General features: G+C 36.9%; 1 protein-coding gene across 1 annotated transcript in view; it reads left to right on the top strand.

Moving 5' to 3' along the window:
- Positions 1-23,120, top strand: part of ENPP3 (ectonucleotide pyrophosphatase/phosphodiesterase 3) — an 81,854-nt gene that overhangs the window by 54,342 nt on the left and 4,392 nt on the right. The window contains exons 16-24 of the mRNA XM_065927792.1: positions 1,953-2,019; positions 3,122-3,209; positions 5,054-5,232; positions 6,207-6,258; positions 8,028-8,182; positions 15,011-15,146; positions 17,867-17,944; positions 18,627-18,759; positions 20,372-20,528. Coding sequence (XP_065783864.1) covers positions 1,953-2,019; positions 3,122-3,209; positions 5,054-5,232; positions 6,207-6,258; positions 8,028-8,182; positions 15,011-15,146; positions 17,867-17,944; positions 18,627-18,759; positions 20,372-20,528 — 1,045 coding nt within the window. The remainder of the gene's footprint in view (positions 1-1,952; positions 2,020-3,121; positions 3,210-5,053; positions 5,233-6,206; positions 6,259-8,027; positions 8,183-15,010; positions 15,147-17,866; positions 17,945-18,626; positions 18,760-20,371; positions 20,529-23,120) is intronic.

The raw sequence follows: 23,120 nt of genomic DNA, 5'->3' as shown, positions 1-23,120 counted from the left end.
AGAACAAATTTCTGAAGTTTTCATTTGGAAGACCATAGAAAATAGGTTTTTTCAAACAATGTTTTTGTCTTTTGATTCCAAATACAGTTTTGTAATACTAAAGTTTTCTAATGGAGTTGGGTTAGGAGTTGGAAATATAAAAATGAACAAACAAAAACTAGATTTTTTTTTCTGAAAACAGAAAAATGAATAAAGAATCAATTTTAGAAAATTTTATCAATGACTTGGTTCAAAAGACCTTTTCTTTCTTTCTTTAATGAATACTCTCACTTGCCACACAGAATTTAAAACTCAATTCACCTCAATCAAATAGATCCAATAATCTTAGGAAAACCAAACATCTATTCAATATGGATAAAAATATTTTTTAGAACAAATTTTACCTTCTACCAACAATTTTATTGGAATTAAAATGACATGAGCTGGCACCTTACAGTAATGAACTTAAGCCCGATTTTAAATAGGACTTCTCTTGCTCTCTCCATTCTGGGTGGTATTTAGTTTCTCCTTTCTTCTCTCATTTGGGTAGAGTTGAGTGTGACCTGGTCACTGTTGAGATTTATTTTTTATTTTGTGATTTATTTTTATTTTTTATTTAAGATGAGTGAGAATCAGTTATGAATTTTTTAAAAGTTGAGTTTTTAAACACTAAATTAGTGTTTAGACACTAAATTAAAGCCTGTTCTTAAGGCTACAAGGTAAATAACCAAAACACTGTGTATGTGAGTGTGTGTGTGTGTGTGTGTGTATTTGCCCATGGGGCAGGGGGAAGCAAATGAGAGAAGTCTTTTAAGGCCCAGATTTGGATATAGTCGGCGTTTTCCCTTGGGGGCCTACTTTGCGGGCTTCGCAGGTGGCCCCAGTGGTAAAGAGCCCACCTGCCAGTGAAGGATACACTGGGGTTCGATCCCTGGGTCAAGAAGACCCCCCGAAGAGGGCACAGCAACCCACTCCAGTATTCTTGCCTGCAGAAGCTCATGGAGAGAGGAGCCTGGCAGGCTACAGTCTATAGGGTCGCAGAGTCAGCCATGACTAAAGCAACTCAGCATGCACACCTAATTTGAACCAGTATAAAATTGTTGTTCAGTTGCTAAGTCGTGTCTCTTTGCAACCCCATGGACTGCAGCTGGCCAGGCCTCCCTGTCCCTCGCTATCTCCCAGAGTTTATCCAAGTTCATGTCCGTTAAATCGGTGATGCCATCCATCTCATCCTTTATTGTTTTAAATAATTTAGGTTCATTTATCACTATTTTATTTTCCAGTATAAAAACTGCATATAAAATTGCTAATATTGCTCAATTCAAAGATTAAAACGTGAAAATGTAGGCAAAATACAAATGAATTGACTTTTAAAAGTCTTTCAAGTAATAGAACAACCACCTATGGAAGAAAATCCCAAAAGTTAAAAATAAACTCTGAATTCAAAGAATATACTGGTTTTTCCTGCTCAAATGTTATAATTAACTTACCCTGAGCTTTCTCTATCCATATTTTCATATTATTTCCCTAGATATACCTGCCATAAAATAGGAATTGATATTTTCCCCCAGTTCCAAAGGTATATTTTTAAAGTACTGAAATGCTTAAAGAAATATATTAATGAAATTAATCTTAAATCACTCAGACATGGATGTATAAGCATTCAAGTAAGCCTGAAGACAAATTTTTAAAAATTTGTGACTTTGTTTATCTTTCTTTTAATGTTTAAGAGTCAAACATTTTTGAATTCTATTTATAGATGCTGGAATTCTCTTTCCTTCTCTCCTACCATTCTCTTTGTTCCTCTGTGGCTGTGAATTTGAGCATGAAAATAAATATATTTATGCTATTGTTGGCAGAAATTTTTACTTATATAAAAGCAGAAACCACACCAAAACCTAGAAATCTGTTTGCAATAAGGTCTCATATCAAATAGACTGATCACAGTGTAATAATATTATTTTTTTTTATAGGAGTAGAGCATATACAAACTGTGGAGGAGGCAACCATGGTTATGACAATGAGTTTAAGAGCATGGAGGTAACAACTTATTGCCTTTTTTAAAACAAATATTTATTGAGCACCTACTTTGTGGCAGACAATGTTCAGGACTCTTGAATACATTTGTGAACAACACAGATAAAGACCTCTGCCCTCATGAAGTTTTCATTCTAACAGGTGGATGTAGACTAATTGGCATAACAAAGCAATATGCTTTGCTGATTTTTCTTGGGAAAATATATAAGTGTATATTTGTAATCCTGTCACCTGAAAATAATTGCATACCCATGTTTGATTCTGTTCTTCTAGTTATTTATATTCTAAAACAATTAGATCTGTTCGACATAATATAATTAAGTTACCTTTAATTAGAGCAGGAAATGGCAACCCACTCCCATATTCTTGCCTAGAGAATCCCATGGGCAGAGGAGCCTGGCAGGCTACAGTCCATGGGGTCACAAAGAGTTGGACATGACTGAGTGACTAACACATAAAATCAGCTAAACATAAATAAAAATGTTTAGGTCTCTTTATCCTAAAAGTAAATGAGAGATGTATTTGAGAAATCAGTGAGCAAGTTGTACAAAAATTCAATGCTTATAAATTTCAACATTTTTTGTCATGTAGTAGTAATATATATGAATGATGATGTGAAAGGAGTATAAAAAGAATATATGACTTGTGTGATGAATTTCTGATTTCTATTGTCCAGATATTGTAGAACTGTGCTGGCATTGATTGCCCACTATTCCTTGTATTCTCCTGGTCTGTTGACATAGGAGATTAACTATGGAAGTAGGTGGATTTAGAAGTAAACACAGTATAAATTATACTTGATTTCATTAGTACAATATCACAAGTAGAAATGATGCAAAAAACCATTTTCAAACCTGGAAAGCAGCCAATATTTATGATAACTATAAATGGAATATTGAAAACTGTGATCACTCCATTGTACACCTGTAACTTATATAATATTGTACGCAACTATACTTCAATAATAAAAAAACATACCGCAAAAAAAATTATGGAAAGCATTCCTTACAGAGGAATAAGATATGAATAGAAGAGTTGTTAAATCATGTTTCTTGTCTGTTTTTGAGTTTACATGGCATTAAATAGTGGGACTTTTAATGCCTAGGCTATCTTTTTGGCACATGGACCCAGTTTTAAACAGAAGATCGAAGTTGAACCATTTGAAAATATTGAAGTCTATAACTTATTATGTGGTAAGTATATCTTTATAAATTCAACAATCAAATGTGAATTGAGTTTCAAAAATATGAATTTTGAAGTTGGTGCTATGCTGATATCACTTCTAGGTGATGATATCCTAGAAGTAGATGCTCTGCCTTAAGAAGACAGAAAGTAGAAAAAGACGAGGGAGGAATATTTATTATTCAGAATTATTCAGCTATAAGTGTGAGGTTTTTTAAGTTATGATAAACACTAGACCTTGGGAGTGGAGAAGGAAGGAATGGCAACCCACTCCGACATTCTTGCCTGGAAAAACCCACGGACAGAAGAGCCTGGCGGGCTGCAGTCCATGAAGTCACAAGAGTCAGACACGAGTTAGCGACTTAACAACCACAGACCTTGGGAGACCAACTTTTCTGTTAGTTACTATATGAATTTTTTTTTTTTTTTTACTATATGAAAATTTAATAGAACTTAGATAAATAAAATTACGCTTCCAACTTCTCAAAACAGGAATAACACACCTAAAAACAGAAGTATTTTCTTGTGATTACAGACAGAAAGCTTCTGGAATAAAAGGAGGTAAAACAATGTCCTGTTTGGATCAACACTTAATACACTCAATGTTAAAATCCTTAAAGAATTAGAGTTTTGGGGAATCTAATCCACCTTCCTGCTGGTATGCTTACCTCAGGCCACACATCACTTAGCAAGGCAATGAGTCAGCTGCAATTTCACCTTTCACTTTAGGAATTTGTGACATAAATTTGCTCCCAATTGTCACTCTTAATCTTGCCACTAGTTTGTGGTTATTGAATGTGACTTAGATACCAGAGACTATCCATTTAAAAAGAATGCGTTGTAGCCTTAACAACTTAAATTCTTGGTTCCCAAGGCTGAGTTTGTGGTCAGAGCTGCCAGCCCTTTTCAGGGAGGGTTTAAAAGAAACAAGAGAGGATGGCAGTTCTAGGAGAGATCTCTTTTGGGGCCTCAGCAGGAGCCACATACAAGGGTATGTTGGTGCAAGATTTGTGTGTTCTGTTTTTATAGGAAAATTATAAAATTCTCTAAATTTTAAGCAGAGTTCACCAGTTTATCTGTACTTAGTATCTGTACTTAGAGAATTTTCCTATAACTAAGTAAATATACAACAAGTAATATTATAAATTATTTAACTTCTTTAAACTTGTTTTTACTGAAAGGGTGGCTCAGAAGGTAAATAATCCACCTGCAATGCAGATTCGATCTGGGTTCGATCCCTGGGTCTGGAAGATCCCCTGGAGAAGGAAATGGCAACTCACTCCAGTATTCTTGCCTGGAGAATCCCCATGGACAGAGGAGCCTGGTGGGCTGCAGTCCACGGGGTCACAAAGAGTCAGACACAACTGAGCGACTAAGCGCACAGACTTGTTCTTACTAAAAGGATGGCTTTTTATGCTGCTGCTGCTGTTAAGTCACTTCAATCATGTCCGACTCTGTGTGACCCCATAGACGGCAGCCCACCAGGCTCCCCCGTCCCTGGGATTCTCCAGGCAAGAGCACTGGAGTGGGCTGCTATTGCCTTCTCTGAGTTTTTTATGCTAGAAAACCGTGATATGCTTAAGGCATAAAGTGACCATTTAAGCAAAGATACTTTTCTCTGGAGGGACAGAAACAGTTCGTGAATATTCCCTTGGCTCATTTAGAGCAACTGTTCCTGTTTTCTAGAAAGACTAGGTAGGTAAACTGAGAAGGAAAAGGAAAGCAGGTAAGCCAAATGGCATATACAGCGGGATTTATTAAAGAAGTGAGCAGCAGGTGTTTGCTTTCTATCATCTTCTGCATAGATGCTGCTGCCTTCTCATTTAACAGTCCTTTGAATTTATTTTTTAAACAGATCTGCTACACATTCAACCAGCACCAAACAATGGTACCCATGGTAGTTTAAACCATCTTCTGAAGGTGCCTTTTTATGAACCATCCCATGCAGAGGAATTGTCAAAGTTTTCTGTTTGCGGCTTTACTTCTCCACTGCCCACAGATACTCTAGCATGTTCATGCCCCAGACTACAAAGTGTAAGTAATAACTTTATGGATCCGTAAGAGTGTAAAGGGCAAGCTCCTCTATAACCAGGGGAGCTAACAACCAGGTCAAGGTACACTTGATGCCAAGTTCCAAGGGTGGTTGTAAAGCTAAGTAATCAGTTGCTGCCTCAGGTAAGAATTGCTTCTTACAGTCAGGGGACAGGGGAGACTTTCCCTTCTGTAATCCTCAAAATAACATTTTATCACAGAAATAAAGGCATAAATAAATTACCAACCAAAAATGATTTAAAGGGACAAAAATCTAAGCTTTCTGCAAAAAATCTAATCTACACTGAAGATCAGAGTAAGTGTGTGGGTTTCCTACTGCTCCAGATAACCTCAGTAGAACCACTATTTAAAGTAATGATAATAAATGTTATGAAGCAGGTGTTTTATTCCCCTCTTTAGAGATGAAGAGGACTCTGAAAAGTTAGGTGAATTGTCCAGTGTCACAGAAGCTCGGTCATTCTGACTGGAAAACACAAGTTCCCTGTAAGAAAGATCCCTTCCTGTTCAAAGTGTGGTCCCAGGATCAACATCTGCATCACTTGCAAGCTGCCTGGAGATTCAGAATCTCAGGCCCTACTGAGCTCAGGCATACACTGAACCAAAATTTGCGTTGAAGCAAGACCGTCAAGGGAGTTGCAGGCACATATATTAAAACTTAAGAAGCCCTGGGATGTTGTCATCCCAGCTTAGTAGTTGATTCCAGTCCTAGTCAAAATGATCGGCCTCATCAGTTTTTTCTTTACAACCTCCCACACAAAAAATGTATTCCTGTGAGTAGTAATATCTCTGTATCTCTAAGTTAGTGAAAGAGCTGGAATTTAAACTCAAGTTAGTTTGACTTTTTTGTTCAGTAGTAAAATATTTATGTGATTACTACAGAAATGATCTTGATACCTTGTAAAACATATGTTGTTTCTTTGATTCACTTCTTCCCCATCTCCCACATTATCTTGCAGAATTCTGATGTTGAGAGCGTGAATCAAATGCTAAATCTCACCCAAGATGAAAGTAAGTCAATAGAAACTATATTAAATCTTTGTTGTTTAGCCCTAACAAAACACCATGTTGTCTTTTGGAGCTTCTCTGAAATAAGTTTACAGTCTCTTTTGACCATGAAGATTTTATTGTCAGTACACAGGAGGGAAAAATACCAGAGATCTAATCACAACATCACAAGCATGCAGTAGTTATAGTGGTTCCAAGGATGGGACAAACTCCTTGAAATGGCTGTACATCACCTATAGTCCTCTATTCACTTTTTTAGATGTGAAAAGGCAAATTGCCTGGGTTTAAGTTCTGTGTCCACTGCTTGCCAGCTGTGTAACCTGGGCCAAATGACTTAACCTCTCTGTATCTCTGACTTCTCATCTATAAAAACAGTACTCATCTCATGTAACTCTAAAGACTGAAAGAGCTGATGGGTAGAAAGAATTTAGAATAGTGTCTGGTCTGAAGTAATGTAATTATTACCTGTTATCCCTTTTATTTTTTACTTTAAAAAATTTTAATTGCAGTATAACTGATATATAACATTATATTAGTTTCAGGTATACAATATAATGATTTGACATTTGTGTTTATTGTGAAATGACTATCACAATAAGTCTATTTAACATCTGTCCCTGTACATAGTCATCATTTTTTTCCTGTAATGAGGATTTTAATGGTTGCTCTCAGTCAGTTTCAAATGTGCAATACTGTATTATTAACTACTGTCAGCCTTTTGTCTTTTAAGTATTCTTGTACTAAACTCTCTTGGCCTGTTTTGTCATTTGTAAAATGGAAATACCTATTTTTAGACCTGTTTTGAAGATTAAATGAGTTAACATATGTCTGACTTAGAATAGTGCTTTTCACACAGTAAATATTCTGTAAATATGTTGGCTATTTTGATGATATTCTTATAATCTACTGTTACTCCATAGCATAAGTACTTTGCAGGATTTTTATCCATCAGTACTTGATGAAATCTAGATTATAATGGCAAACAAAAATGAATAAATACATTAGGACATACTTTTAATAAAATTCCAATTTCTTTCCTAGGACAATATGTAAAGTAGTTAATCTTTGTTATAAGTATGTGCTTTTAATTTTAAGGTTTTATCTCTTCAAATATGTCTTGTGAACTGCTAGCTGTTTAGCTAAGTAATTTATCTAAGCCTTAGTTTCATAAGCTGTAGAATGGAATAATAATACCTACCTCATAAGGTTGTTGTTAGACTCAGAGATGGGTGGTAACTATGCATAGACCCCATGGACTGGAGCAGAGAAGGCAATGGCAACCCACTCCAGTACTCTTGCCTGGAAAATCCCATGGGCAGAGGAGCCTGGTGGGCTGCAGTCCATGGGGTCGGGAAGAGTCGGACACGACTGAGCGACTTCACTTTCACTTCTCACTTTCATGCACTGGAGAAGGAAATGGCAACCCACTCCAGTGTTCTTGCCTGGAGAATCCCAGGGACGGGGGAGCCTGGTGGGCTGCCGTCTACGGGCTCGCACAGAGTCGGACACGACTGACGCAACTTAGCAGCAGCAGCACCAGCAGCAAGGACTGCAGCCTGCCAGGCTCCTCTGTTCATGGAATTCTCCAGGCAACAATACTGCAGTGGGTTGTCATTCCCTTCTCCTGGGTATCTTCCTGACCCAGATATCGAACCTGGGTTTCCTGCGTTGCAGGCAGATTCTTTACCGTCTGAGCCAAGAGCTCAGAGCCAGGCTGTGCGATAGAAACATTTGCTAATTTCACATTTTTATTTTGTTATTTTTTATTTTAGTAACAGCAACAGAGAAACTAAATTTGCCATTTGGGAGGCCCAGGCTTATACAGAAGAACAAGGAGGGCTGTCTCCTTTATCACAGGGAATATGTCAGTGGATTCGACAAAACTCTGAGGATGCCGCTTTGGAGCTCATACACCGTCCCTAAACCTGTAAGTGTCCACTGATCCACAGAGGCTGGAAGGAAATTGTAGCTTGTTTGGTTTTTCTTTCAGAGTGATACTATTTTTTAATTTATTTTTTAAATTGGACTATAACTGCTTTCCAGCGTGGCGCTAGTTTCTGCTGCAGAGAATCCCCTCCTTCTCCTTGCCGCCCCCCGCCAGCCCCCCATCGCGCCCTCTCGTTCATCACAGCGCCCTGAGCTGAGCCCCCCGAGCTGGACCGCAGCCTCCGCCCAGCTGCCTGCTTCCCGCACGCTGGTGCACACGTGTCCGAGCTGCCGTCTCCGTCCAGGCCGCCCTCTGCTCCCCTGCTGGGTCCGCACGCCTGCTCTCTGCATCTGCATCTCTCTCTGCTCCTGCCCTGCAGATAGCTTCATCAGTTTCATCTTTCTAGATTCCACATATGTGTGAAGATAGGATGTTCGTTTTTCTCTAACTTATTTTACTGTGTTTGACAGGCTCTAGTTTCATCCGCATCAGAACACAGATGTTCTGATTTGTAGACCCAATTTGTAGTTCTTTGACATCTTAAATGCTGAATTTTGATTTTCAGTAGAGATACCAAAAGGAGCCCACTGGGCCTGTGGCTTGTAAGACCATATCCCAGGTTTTACTTACAAGTACTTGCAGTTGCTACATGAGTGCAAAAGAGGGATACTTCATGTTTTGCTGGAAGAAAGTAGAGTGTTTACAGGCCAGTTGGCCAACTGGTATGGCAGGCAGAGAAAAGATTTGGAAGAGAAGCAACAGGAAGTACAGAGGCACACGTTTCATTTGGTATTTCCCAAGTACTGGTGGGTACACCTAAGAGGTGATGGTAATTTATTAATAAAAGGTTTTATTTATTTGATTACTTTAAAATACTATCCGTTGTGTACCATGGTAGGCACAGTAAACATAATGTGTTAAGAGGTAATTTTCTTCTTAAGGGTTTAGCTCTCTAAGAAGTCAGGCTAGACTTATATGTATATAATAGGTGTTGGGTCTCTCCAGATTAAAGTTGAGAATCCAATTGTTTAAATCCTCTTTTCTTTTTTTACTATTTGGCAAACTCCTTTTCAATTAACGTCACTGGGACAATTGGCTTCCATAAGAAAAAAAAAAAAATCTCAGCTCCTTACTTGACACCATATATATACAAAATTAAATTACTGGTGAAATTATAGATCCAGATGTGAACAGTCGACCCATCTTTTCTCTTGTGTATATCTCTATGGCTTTAGGATAAGGAAGGATTTCTTAGTTCATAGAACAACAACAAAAACTAAAATAATTCAAAGGAAACTGATTAATTTACATTAATGTGTGGCAAAAAACTAAGTTATGGATGGAATTGCATTGCATATAAGAAACAAATGATGAATATACAGGAGAAGAACATGGCAACCCACTCCAGATTCTTGCCTGGGAAACCCCATGGACAGAGGAGCCTGGCAGGCTACAGTCCTTGTGGGTTGCAAACAGCTGGACCTGACTCAGTGACTAAACCACCATGTAAGAAATAAGTGATGAGTATACGGAATAGTAATTAGGATCCAGAACAGGCAGTGAATTTCTGCCAATAAACAAGAGAATTATAAGCATCTTACTTAATAAATGGACAAAAGATATGGACCAAGCAATTGAACCTCATTAACAATTAAGGAAAAACAAATAAAAGCAAAAATCAATCTGCCACAAAATCAACCGAAGCACTCATTCACGGCAGGAATGGTTTTATTTAAGGCATTCCCCAGGACCATACAGCTGCCCTGTAAATGTTTACTGAGTGAATACACTGGATAAATTAATCCCAACCATTATTTTTAAAGAGCTAAAGAGAAAGCAGTACTCCCAACCAGACTCCCAACCAGAACAGTAAATAATCAGGAAGATATTTTTGTAGAGAAAATTGGTATTTTAGATACAAAGATTCTGATGACAAACCCCTACTTATTACTGCTCTTGCTAAGGGTACAGATATTCCATCTCTTTTTATGGAAAGGAAGTGATCGGTGGTATCCAGTTTATTTACTCTCCTTGTTCCAATTCAAGATTTTTGGAGAAAAATAAGCATCTTTTCCCACAGCTAATTAAGGCTTTATGTGTTCTCAAAGCCAACTCTCCTGCTGACAATGGTTTAATTGTGGCCAGTGGTAGAAGAGCACTCATGTTGTTTTCCAATGTGGGCAAATATTTTACAAAGTTACCTGAGTTCATATGTATGGTTAACGGTGACATCAATTTCTTAATAGGCACAGTGTTCAGTTATTTGTGATTTTCATAGAGTGAACATACTGTGAAGCACACTAGGAAACAAATATGAAGCTACTCATTCCTTAAAATAATTTCTGTTTTGTTTTTAATTTTGAGAGGGGCAGTATGTTCATGGCCAGTTTTATTAGTCAATTCTCTTTTGAAAAATCTAGGTACCAGGGATTATGTGGTGTTAAAGGGAATGTTTATGTTTTTAATACTTTCCTCTGCTGTCTTGCATTCCTGAATTTATATGAGCTTCAGCGGAAACCAGAGGCAGAGAGATTTTAAGTGGGCTCCGACTAGGAGTTTAGTACAATTCTTTTTTTGTTATTGTTTTAAAATGAGCGTCTTTGTTACCCAAAGTTCCTGTCCTTTCACTGGTCCCACAGAACTGCTGTGTATTTCTCCCTCCACGTGACAGGATGGAATTCTAGCAATTTTCTGCTTTCTAATTCAGAAATTACTCTGTTAGTATGTTGTGGTTCAAGAAAATTACATACAAGGATGTTTTGAGATTCACATAAAAAATGTTGTAAATCAGCTCTGTGTTTGAAAAATCAGACTTTAAATAAGCACTTCTTGGAGCGTGGATCCAATTGGCTTGTGTCTTTAAGTTTTATGGAGCTTTTGTTTTTCTGTGGCTCTGGTGGGTTTCTAATTGTTGTTATTATCTCAGAAGAGTTTTGGGGAAGTAGTTGTGATTTGAAATCAAGGTCCTAGAGCAATTGCTTCAAAACTGTTAAAGTTGATCAGACTGTATAAGGATTTTGCTTCTGTGCTTCCTCAGCAGGAAGATGTAAAGTGTTTGGGTTTTTTTTGTTGCTAGTTAGAAAATTTAAAGTAATAATAGCAAGAATTACAGTTATTACTTAGCATATACAATTCAGAAATTGAATATGAAGTCAAAGGGCTTTTTCAGAGAAGAAAATCTAGCACACTTTGAAAGATATCTCCCTCTGCCTATATATAGGGAGAGGGATACATATATATATATATATATATACATATACATACACATATATGTACACAAGTGTATACATATGTATATATTTCCAGTGATGGAATTTTTACAAAGTCTTTTTTGTTTCCAAAGCTTGTTAACACTGATATTATAAATTATGACCCAAATATATTTTGTGAGTCTTTAAAAACTAGGGACATTGTTATGTATTGCAAAAGATTTTTTTTGAACTGTAATAAATATTTTTCCCTATAGAAAGAAAAAGAACATAACCAGAAAAATAATTTTAAAACGTGTATAATTGTTATTCTTACCATAAAGCAACAGAGCAGTTATTCCATCTTCCTATAAATATGTTTTAGCTTTGACATTCAGCTTACAGATAAGGAGAGTTTATAATTTCAATAAAACTAATTTTATCCCTTTTTAAGTTCTGCTTTGTCTTCATGCCCGACTAGAAATGAAAGTATCTCACTTTCCTGTCTGTGTTCATCATCTACTTCCCTTGAAGAATTTTGAGAGCTAGAGAGTTCAGATTTCATCTGAGTGTCTGAGTTCTATTTATTGTTTTCCTGACTTTCTATCCTATGACTTAAAAAAACTCTAAGGAACTCAGAAAAGATGGCAGGATGAAACATCAACTCACAGTATTCTGGGTGTCTATATGATTTACTGGATTAGCTGTGAGGCTCCCTGATTCTCTCACTTTGCAACATCTTTTTTTTTTTTTGGCCGCCCCTAGTGGCCTGGAGAACTTCCCTGACCAGAAATTGAACCCCTGCCCCCTGCAATGGAAGCGTGAAATCCTAACCATTGAACCACCAGGGAAGTCCCTGAAACATCTTTATGTGCCCCTTTCTACCAAGTAAAGAAACCTGGTCATTCAGAATTGTTCATTATATGATTTTGAAAGAATATGAACAAATGCTTTTAGTATTCTACTATCCATCACCAGAAGGTGATGGATTTATTTCATTGTATGAAATAAATGGTGAGAGTGGATATACTGTGTCTAATACAAATACCTTCATATTTCTTAATCGACTCCTTGTTTTGGTGGCTATATCACCGAGGAGCTTCCTAAGAAAGGAAGAAGGGGGGCTTTAGCAGAAAGATACATCAAGGGACTTTCCTGGTGGCCCAGTGGCTAAGACGCTGCCCCCACAATGCTTGGGGTCCAGGTTCAATCCCTCCTCAGGGAACTAGATACCATGTGTCTCAACTAAAGATCCTGCATGCTGCAAAGGTTGAAGAGCCCATGTGCTGCAAATAAAACCTTGTGAAACCAAATAAATAAACAAATTAAAAAAAAAAAAAAGGGAAGAAGGGAAGATATGTATTTGAGACTTCATCTCAAATGTGCATCTCAAAATGTTTTGATTCTAAATACATGTGTAATTATGGAATAACTTTAGAATTTTAGAAATATGTTTTCTTCAAAATTAATATGATATTAGACTTCTAATGTTTTTATATGCTTCTCCCTTTTTTCTATCTCTTGTTTTTAATTCACTTTTTGAGAAATAGCTGCAATTTCATTTTCTAGAGCTTATCGAAAATTTCTGCTGTCATATTTTTAAATCCCAAGAGCTCTTCCTGTTATCTCCTTCCTTTCAAAATGTTTTCTGCTCTTTCTTTATGATACCACGTATACACTCATCTATCTAAGAGGAGAGCTTTCTTTTACTCTCTGCACTGTCTGTTTTTCTTCTTGGCTTCTCTTCCCAACCCCAACGAATATATCTGATGGTCCTTGGCTGTCAGCTCATGATTTAAGGCTGAGACACTGAGCTACCGGGCTGGGGCTTGCCCGCTGATAGGCTTCGTTACAGATTAATTAGGAGAACCAGACATCTTGTTGGAGACTCTCAATTGTATCTAATTTTCTTTTCAGGCTGGTTTGTTTCCCAAAGAAAGACCACTTCTAATCTGAATCAACATACACGGGGGCGATGAGACTGGAGCCACTCAGTACATGGATTTTTAAATTTAATTCCATTGCTTTTATCTGCTATGTACATGTCCTTTAGCCTGGTTGTCCTTCTGGTTCAACCTCTCCAGTGAGCAAACATTCTGTCTGGCCTCTTTTATAGACTTTCAACCTATCCTCTTCTTTCCAACTTTACACGCATCCCCTGTCGTTAGAAGACTCCCAAGTGGTGCGCTTCTGGTGTTCTACAATAAGAATCAGCTTCTTTGGGCTTTCCCCAACCACAGGCTCTTGGTTGTCAATGTTCCCTGGTCTACCAAGTCAAGGTTACAGTAGTAAACAAATATGTTTCTTTAACTTCCTGTTTCTGAAAATTTTTTATCATCTCTTATGTGTCTTCATCATTACTGTTCTTTTAGTAGGATTTCAGAAGAAAGCAAAGATACATGTTTGTGTACAATCAAGTTGAGAAATTTACTCAACTTCTGTATAGATTTTTCCATCTGGAGTACTGCAGTATGTTAGGGGTACTTTCTCCACTTGTCCTTCCCCTCATCATCTCCTATCTGTTCTATGTCTCATCTTGGGGATAGCGCACAGTGTAACTTGCCTTTTCCTTTGTTAACCGATCTTGTGCATTTTATTTATTTTTCCCCAACTTTATTGAGATATAATTGACCTATAGCATTGTGTAAGTTTATGATGTGTACAATGTGATGATTTGATATATGTCTATATTATAAAATAATCACCCCATATGTTTTAGAGGTAGTCGGGATTTAGTCACTGAGTTGTGTCCAGCTCTTACAACCCCCTCGTTAGACACCACAGCTAATTTTAGCTTTTAACACAATATAGTGAATAGAGGAAGAACATTCTAATTTAATTTAATCTTCTCTTTTATGAATTGCAAAATAATTTTTTAAGAAACAAGCATGCAGTGGGCAACAGAGAGTTTATGAATCAAAATCTCTGAAAAAATTAAATGAATAGCAAAATGTTTATATACTCATAATTATAAGCTAATTCAAAATATGATTATATAATACTATATCACCTTAAGTACTTATGTGGCACATTTATAGGATACCTGCTAGTAAATAAATTATTGTGTCATTCTTTAAATAAAGTTTCAAAGAAAATTTAAAAAAAATTCTATTTCATAAACAATAAAGGATAGCTACAAGTTTATTAAAATTCCCAATTAAGTAAATGCATACAACTATAGCTTCTTTAAGTTAATCTTAGGTTAACCAGAAGTCCTTGTTCAACTGAAGAATACTATTCTTAATTCTATCTATATTTTAAAAATAAATTGTTTATATTTATTTTAAATTTTTAATTGCAAGCACAATATAAATTACCACCTAAAAGTTAGATTCCCAAAAAGGATTTGGTTTTTAGCAGTAGCTCTCGTTACTTCTCTGTGCTCAATTCAGGTTTTATTCTGCAAATAATCCTTTCCAAAGTGTGTTTGATTTGCCCTCCCTGTGTCCCTAACTAGAAGGGAACCACAGAAGAAAACATTGCTGAAGACATCCATTTCCATTGCTTGCGTAGACCTGATTCACTAAGAAAATAGGAAAAGGTTAAATGAAAAACATTCTAGGGAAGTTACAAACCATATAAGGGGATGGGTGAGCCACACGTGGGCGTCATTTTTTTCTTCTCTTCTCTCTTTCAACAGGGAGACACATCGCCTCTTCCTCCCACTGTCCCAGACTGTCTGCGGGCTGATGTCAGGGTGGCTCCTTCTGAGAGCCAGAATTGTTCCTTCTCTTTAGCAGACAAGAATATCACCCACGGCTTCCTCTATCCTCCTGGTTTGTATAACTCTTTTTTAGAGCAGCAGCTTAGAAAGCCCTCATCAGCTGGATGTGGGCATGTGCCTTAAACATATGCTCCCCACCAAAACTACCTGCTTGGGCTAAACTAGCTGCCCAGGAGGCTCACAGTGGTTGTGGGCCAGCCTGGAGCAGTGCGACAGCTATAATAAAAACTAATAAATTTTGCACTGGGAACCACACATCAGCTCTGATCTGGCCCAGATGTTCAGAGACTTCGGCAGGTTTAAGTTTAATTTTAAAACTGAAGTCTCTTTGGAGAAGGACACAAGCGTCTAAAAAAACAATATTTTTTCCTGATGACTGGCCAAGCTAAGGCTTGCGTGGAGAATGCAGCTGTGCGTATGAAGACAAATCAGACTGGAATTTGGGCCTTTTGCTCATGCTGTATACCCAACAGCTTTAGACTGTGGATTAAGCAGCTGAATGAACTTGAAATATTTTTTCAGAAAGCTTTTCTCTTGGGAACGTGCAAAAAGACGGTGTGATTTTTCTAAAACTCAAATCTCTTCTCTGTCCAGCAAGGGTTGTCATTTCCTTAATTTACTCAAGAGGTTTTCACCAATTTTAACTTCTGGGAAAGGGTTTTCTCCAGATATTTGACTTCAGTTTTCTGGAAGCCATAACCAAAGAGGTCACTTTAGAGATTTATAATTCAGAGATTCTGAGGCTTACAGTGGGGGAGAAAAAGCTCAATGAAAGCAAGTATTACATTGATGTAAAATTCCTAACAGAATTAGGATCATAAACTGATGTATCTTACTACAATCTCTAGAGACAATTAGAGCTCCATCAAATGCATGTAAACCCTAAGACAAATCTTAAATAGTTGCAACATTTGATCAACAAAAATTTTTAAGTTGACCCATCAAAATAGTGTCTGTTAAGCCTTAAGATATTGGTTGATTTATAAATGTTTGCCTTGATAAGGAAATGAAATTACAAGCTAAACAGCTTGTCTCAAAAAATATTAAGGCTAGAATGAAACTCCCTTCTAATTTTCCATTACAAATTCTGTTAGCAATTCCATTCTGGGCAAATTTTTATTTTTCTCTGAAAAGTAGATAATGTTTATTGACTTTCCAACTTTCAGAGTTTAATTTAAAAAGGAGAAAAGTCATAGAGGATCTGGGGACTGTGAACAACATATGAAATCTTAAAGAAAAAAGCCAAAAAATCTTGCTTCTCTTTGCCTTTCAGTGTCCATACATTGGCCTTTCAATAGAGTATTAGTTAAGGTAGCCAAGTGCAGTTTAAATATAAATTGTGTTATAAGAAACACTCAGAGGTTTGCAGGAATTTAACTCCTCTCAATATTTCAGTGAGAGATGCTATGAGACAAACGAAGCACAGAGGGACATAGCGTATTGCCCAAGTGGGTCAGCTTGTGGGCAGCAGAGCTGGGATTCCAACCCCAGGAGTCTGGGTCCAGAGTACACACACCCAGCGCACACTCTGCTAGACGTCATGTCCATGAGTTTTCAAAGGCAATCATTTGTGGTGTTGTCGGCAGTCTTCATTGAGTTAAAAATTTCTTTCTTAAGAAAATTTTATTTTGGAATAATTATCACAGCATTATTATCTTCTGTATATCCAATAACGATGCTTTCCTATCTGTATTATATTTGCTTTAGAAACTGCTGTAACAAATTATCCACAGACTCAGTGGCTTAAAGCAACAGAGCTTTATTCTCTCAAAGTTCTAGAGGCCAGAAGTCTGAAATTAGGGTGTCAACAGGGCCACACTCTCTTTACGGGAGAGAATCTAGGCGAGGATCCTTCTTTAGGTCTTCCAGCCTCTGGGGGCTCCAGGTGTTGCTTGGCTTGGAGCTGAATCAGTCAGTCTCTGCCTCCATCTTCACATGGCCTTCTCCTCCAAATCTCTCCTCTTTTCAGCCCTCCTTCTCTGGTGTGACCCCATCGATGGCAGCCCACCAGGCTCCCCCTTTCCTGGGATTCTCCAGGCAGGAACACTGGAGTGGGTTGCCATTTCCTTCTCCAATGCATGAAAGTGAAAAGTGAAAGTGAAGTCCCTCAGTCGAGTCCGACTCCTAGCGACCCCATGGACTGCAGCCTACCAGGCTCCTCTGTCCATGGGATTTTCCAGGCAAGAGCACTGGAGTGGGGCACCATTGCCTTCTCCCCTTTATGAGGATACCAGTCACTAACGGGCTTCTCTGTTGGCTCATATGATAGAGAATCTGCCTGCAAGGCAGCAGACCGGGCTTCAATCCTTGAGTCGGGAAGATCCCCTGGAGAAGGAAATGCAACCCACTCCAGTACTCTTGCCTGGGGAACTCCATGGACAGAGGAGCCTGGTGGGCTACAGTCCAGAGGTCCCAAAAAGTTGGGCACAGCTGAGCAACTAAAAGGTTCACTTTCTTTGTAAATTCAGTATAATCTTATCTTGAAGCCTTAACTTAATTGCATTTGTGAAGACACTATTTTCCTACCTATCACCTTCTTAGGTGATGGGACGATAGGACGTGGACATATCTTCTTGAGGGTCACCAACCATCTGCAAGATACCAGACGCATAAGCCTGCCTGCATTATGAGTGACGTCTACCAGAGAGTGCCTTGTGACTCTGTTTTGTGTGTAATTAAATTTACACTAATATGTAATGGTAATAGGCCTATTATATAGAATGCCATACTTTCTTTTGTAGCTAGAGTTAATAAGATTTATTTGTTTTGCAGCAAACAATAGAACTTCCAATAGTCAGTATGATGCTTTAATTACAAGTAATTTGGTCCCTATGTATGAAGCATTCAAAAGTAAGTATATACTTAAATTATTAATTTTGGTGGCTCTTTGAACTTCTAAACTAGACACATCCTTAACTGAAATTTGTTTCTGTTATTAGTCATTTTGTTCTTATGTTTTAAATATAGAAACAGGAAGGATATCTAACATAAATTTTTTTCACCTTACTTGAGCTTTGGGTGACTTGTGGCTAGAAATTTGATAATATTTTAATCCTAATTTTACTGTAAAGAGCTAATCACAAAATAAAACTTTAAAAAATTGTACACATTTGTATTTCTATATATACAGTTGTATATAATAATGCAAATGCATTATTTCTATAAAAAATAAAATTTTACTGACACTTACCATAAATAAATGAAATGTGTCTGCCCTGAGTCATAATTAAAAAGGCAGTATGTATGTTCTGACTATTGTTTAATACTGTCTCCAAAGCAATTCAGCCCTAGGAAGGCCTTTGGAGACATATTTAACTATAATTTCAAGACTGCAACTACATCAACAACAAAACCTACCATGATTGTAGCTGTTTAGTTTTGCTGCTTAGACTGTTTTGCAGAATTCCTCAATGACCACTGACAAGTATTGAAATAGAATTGGATGCTATTTAAATGTACCAGTTTATAATAGAAAATATTTCTATGTTCAATAAAGGTAGATATTTTAAGCACTTTATTCCTTTATTTTTAGCCATGTGGAATTACTTCCATAGTGTTCTCCTTGTAAAATATGCCATGGAAAGAAATGGAGTCAATGTGGTTAGTGGACCAGTATTTGATTATGATTATGATGGTCATTTTGATGCTCCAGATGAAATTGCAGAGTAAGTAATTTGAAACCAAATGGACATTTTGATTTAGCAATAGGGTATCATAAGGGGAAACCTAAATATTTTAAATTAAAACTCAGTATTCTATTACATATTTATGTAGAGATATAATTGTTGACTATTTTCAACTAGTCTGTCAAAAGACTTCACAAAATTTTTATATGGTAAAAATTTAAACCAACAGGCAAAGAAAGGTTTAGCAAATTTTTTATTTGGAAAATTTCTAAACTAATGAGAAAGGAAAACATAGTTTTGTCGAGGCTAAGGAAGTAGGGAATGCTCACTGTGCTATCAGAAAGTAGAGAACCAGTTCAGCAATAAATTAAAAACATTAAGAAGTGACTATTCAAAATATTGCTCAATATTTCGAATAGTGGATGATAGATGAAAGTATCTCCCAGGAGAGATTACAGGCTTCCTGTAGAAAATTAGTCCTGCTTATCTTTATAAACTTTATATTTACAACTGTCTTTGTAAACTAAGCTGTATATTTTTGTACTAAACCTGGTCATACAGATTGCTAGGAATTACTCCTGAATCCAGGACACAGGAACAGAGAACTGAAGTGTCATCCATGATTTTTCTATTATCCAAATAGACTGTACTAAACTATTGTAATGCCTAACCCTAGACTATGTAAAGCAATGATCTCTACTTATACTTTCTGATAAGATAACATTTATGACCACTAGTTTAGCTTGTCACCTTTTCAACTTTGTTTGCCTTGTCCTTATGTCTGTGTTTATTGATCCTGTCTTTCACCATTTAATAATTCTAGCAAATGCTTTGATAGCACTTTGCTCCATGCTAGGTACGCTTCTAAGCGTTTACAGATACTTCATTTAATCTGAGAAAGATCCTCATGTTAGATTCCATTAGCTCCCATTTAGAAAAAGAAACTGAAGCACAGAGTGGTTAAGAAACTTGTGTAAGTTCCACAGCTAAGTAGTAAAGCCAGAACCCAGGGGGTCTAACTCTGATTCTAAATCACAGGAACATAGGACTACTAATACCAGTTCATTTTCCTTTTAGTGGACTCACACTAATAGCTTACCTTTATTTTGCACTTGAAACTTTTAAAGGCACTTTTATATTTGTTATCTGAGACTAAAGGACTGTCAAGTCAGTTGTATGAATATATCCCGGTCTATGCTGTGAAAATGGTACCACAGGATCACCTCCATGTTAAAGTTGAGGAAACTTCGAAAGTCATAGAATATTAGAGGATTAGTACACATCCAAGGTCTAGGAGAAGTGTGCAGCTAGTCTTGGAATCCCAGATCCTTCATTCCCAGCCCTTGCTCTGTCAGGAAATGTCACTAGGAAGTATAAAGTCAACAAAACTAGGAGGCAGAATATCATGCTCAGCTTTTCTTTGTATTCTATTATTTTCCATGATAGAATCATCAAGCTTGGACCTAAATCTTGATTCTGGCTCAATAAGACTTAAAAATGTGTGATAAGATTTTATATTTTCTATTTATTTACTTTCTTTAGCTATAATTTGACCTTGATATTTCTTTTAAAAATATGTATATATATGGACATTTATAATCTTCAGAAGGAAAAGTATAATAACATAAAATGTTTTCAATTATGTTTTTAGTTATGCAGTCAACACCAGTGTTCCCATCCCAACACACTACTTTGTGGTGTTGACTAGTTGTAAAAATCAGAGCCAAACCCCTGATGCCTGCTCTGGGTGGTTGGACGTCTTACCCTTTGTCATCCCTCACCGACCTACCAACGTGGAAAGTTGTCCTGTGAGTATGCCCCCAGAGAGGCCCTGGCCCCAGAAAAAATGATTCGTCGAGCTCATCTGGGGTTTCATAAAAGTGATTCTTACTACAGTACATATTTTAGGTGTTTCTTAGGTTAGAATTGTACCAAATGTGACCTTATTTTTGAACTTTCCCTTAGACTACTGATCTCTATGTAATTAATATTAATTTAAACATGAATATTTAAATATCAATTTAAACATGCAAATGCTTACATGGACATGTGTTTATATATGCATGTCATATATATTTTATTTAGATCTGTTTTACTCACATTCACTAATAAGGGAAGGGTTGTAGCTTATTAATCTTTTATTCTGAATGCATACCTTAAGATTCTGTCTCAAAGTTGGCACAAAATTAATGTTTCTTAAGTGAATACGTAAATATAAAAATCCCATCAACTTGAAATGTGAGGTCTGAAAAAATATATATACATTCAGTTCAGTTCAGTTCAGTCGCTCAGTTGTGTCTGACTCTTTGTGACCCCATGAATTGCAGCACGCCAGGCCTATATATATTTTTTTTTTCCTAAATATATATATATATTTATAAAATAAGTTGGTTCAAATGACATTCCTTGTTTAACATCATCTGTTAGGCCACTTAAAAATCTTGTGGATCAAGAAAAAAAAAATCTTGTGGATCAAGGCAAATTACATGTAAATATTTACTTTGACTTCATATATGTTCTTCATAGAAAAAATATGCATCTTGGTAATTGATCTTTACTGAAGTCATTCAACAAATATATTGAATATCTTGTAACTGCACAGTATCACAACAGATACTTTTTAGAATGCACCAGGGAGGAATATATTGTTTCTGCCCTCAAGGAGTTCATATATAACTTTAATATGTAAATGATATATGTAGATGAGATTCAGACACATTAATGGGTTAGTTGATCATATAAGAATCATTTTAAAAATTAGAAAGTAAGAGACACTACAAAGTTGGGATTCATTGCCAAATACTGTTATAAGGGTTTACTGTTTCAAATTCAAAACACATCTGGCTGGAATAATCAATAATGGTTACATAAACTGAGGTGGAAGTAAGGCCCTAAAAGATGGGCATTATTTGAACAGAGTGAAAAGATTAGAAAGACTTTTCCATGGAGATAATGAAGGGTGGGACTTGGTAACTGTCTGGATGCAAGAGCCAAAGGAAAATGGAGAGTCAAAGCTGAATCAGAGATTTTAAATGTAGACAATTAGGAAAAAGAAAGGGAAGTTAGGAATGAGAACTATTTTGGCAGGTAGGTAAGATAATCAAGAGTAGGCACATCTGATTTGTAGAAATGGGCATTCACATGGAAAATCCCATGGGCTATTAGAGATGGATTAAAGCTTAGGTTCTAGGCCAGGTTGAGATTCCTCTCTTGTTTCAGGTATTGAACATGTAACTGCCTTCACCATGCTATATACTCTGGGCAATACACAAATAAATCAGACATGAATTATAGGAAAAAAAAAAAAAGGCTCGTAGTCTAGCACTGAGAAGCCTAGTCAAATAAGGGAAAGAAAAATAAGTTTCACAAAGAGGGACAGGTAAAACTGTAGGATTTCAAAGGAGAAATACTTCCTGGTAAGGAAAGCAACATTCTAGCTGAGTCTTGGAGATAGGGTTTGAATTTGAGTGTTTGATGGTTGTTTTCACTGACTAGAAATGGAGGGCAAAGGTCAGAGGCTAAGCAATGGATCACTCAGTCCTAGAACCATGAAGAGTTTCCAAACAAGAAGCTATCAGGAGATGTATAGTTGAAACTCTTCCTATTTGTCTTATCAGAAGTTTATTTAGTTGAGACAAGGGGAAGCTATCATGTACTTCCTCTTCTAGTGGCAGACTTTGGTGACTGATACTCTTGGTTTGATACTCTTTTCCACTCAATCAGGAATAAATAGCTCTTTAGCATAGAGGTTCTAGGTAGCCATTCGTAATGGGTGTGCAAAGAAGAAACTATTTGCTATCCCTGGTTTAGGCCCTTATTACCTTCTGTTAGGACTTTTGAAAATGAATTTTAAGTAGTTTCATTGTCTCCTGTCCTTTCCCCCTTTACCTCTGTATAGCACAACCAAGTTCCTGATCTTAAAATTTAGCTTTTCATTACAAGTATTTTCTCATCTGCAAACTTTGATTATCTGTCTATCCTGAATAAAAGTACGGTACAAAAACAACAAAAATCTCCCAGCCTGTACTTAAGGCTTTTCACAATTTACCCTCAGTTGACTTTGCAGACCCAAGTTCCAGGCCAACTGAAGTTCTTGAAATTACTTGACCGGCTCTCAGTTTTCCCTACCTCCAAGTCCTTGCTCATGAGCTTCTCTCTTCTAGAATGTCTTTCTTTTCTATCTGCTAAAAATTCCACCTACATGTCAAGGTAAAGCACAAATGGTACAAAGCTTTCCCCGTGCATCCACAGTGGAGATGATCTCAAAATTAATAAGGCATCATTTCTATTGACTAAGACATGAAGACCAACAAGCTGGACATAGTCCAAGATTTTAAAGAATTGACAGCATGGTAATCAGGGCATGACATTGGATAAACAGAACGGTGAGACATAATATG

Source organism: Muntiacus reevesi, chromosome 3, assembly GCF_963930625.1.
Source record: "Muntiacus reevesi chromosome 3, mMunRee1.1, whole genome shotgun sequence".
NCBI lineage: Eukaryota > Metazoa > Chordata > Mammalia > Artiodactyla > Cervidae > Muntiacus > Muntiacus reevesi.
Note: the sequence above shows the minus strand (reverse complement) of the source record. Positions and strands in the feature narration are given on the sequence as shown.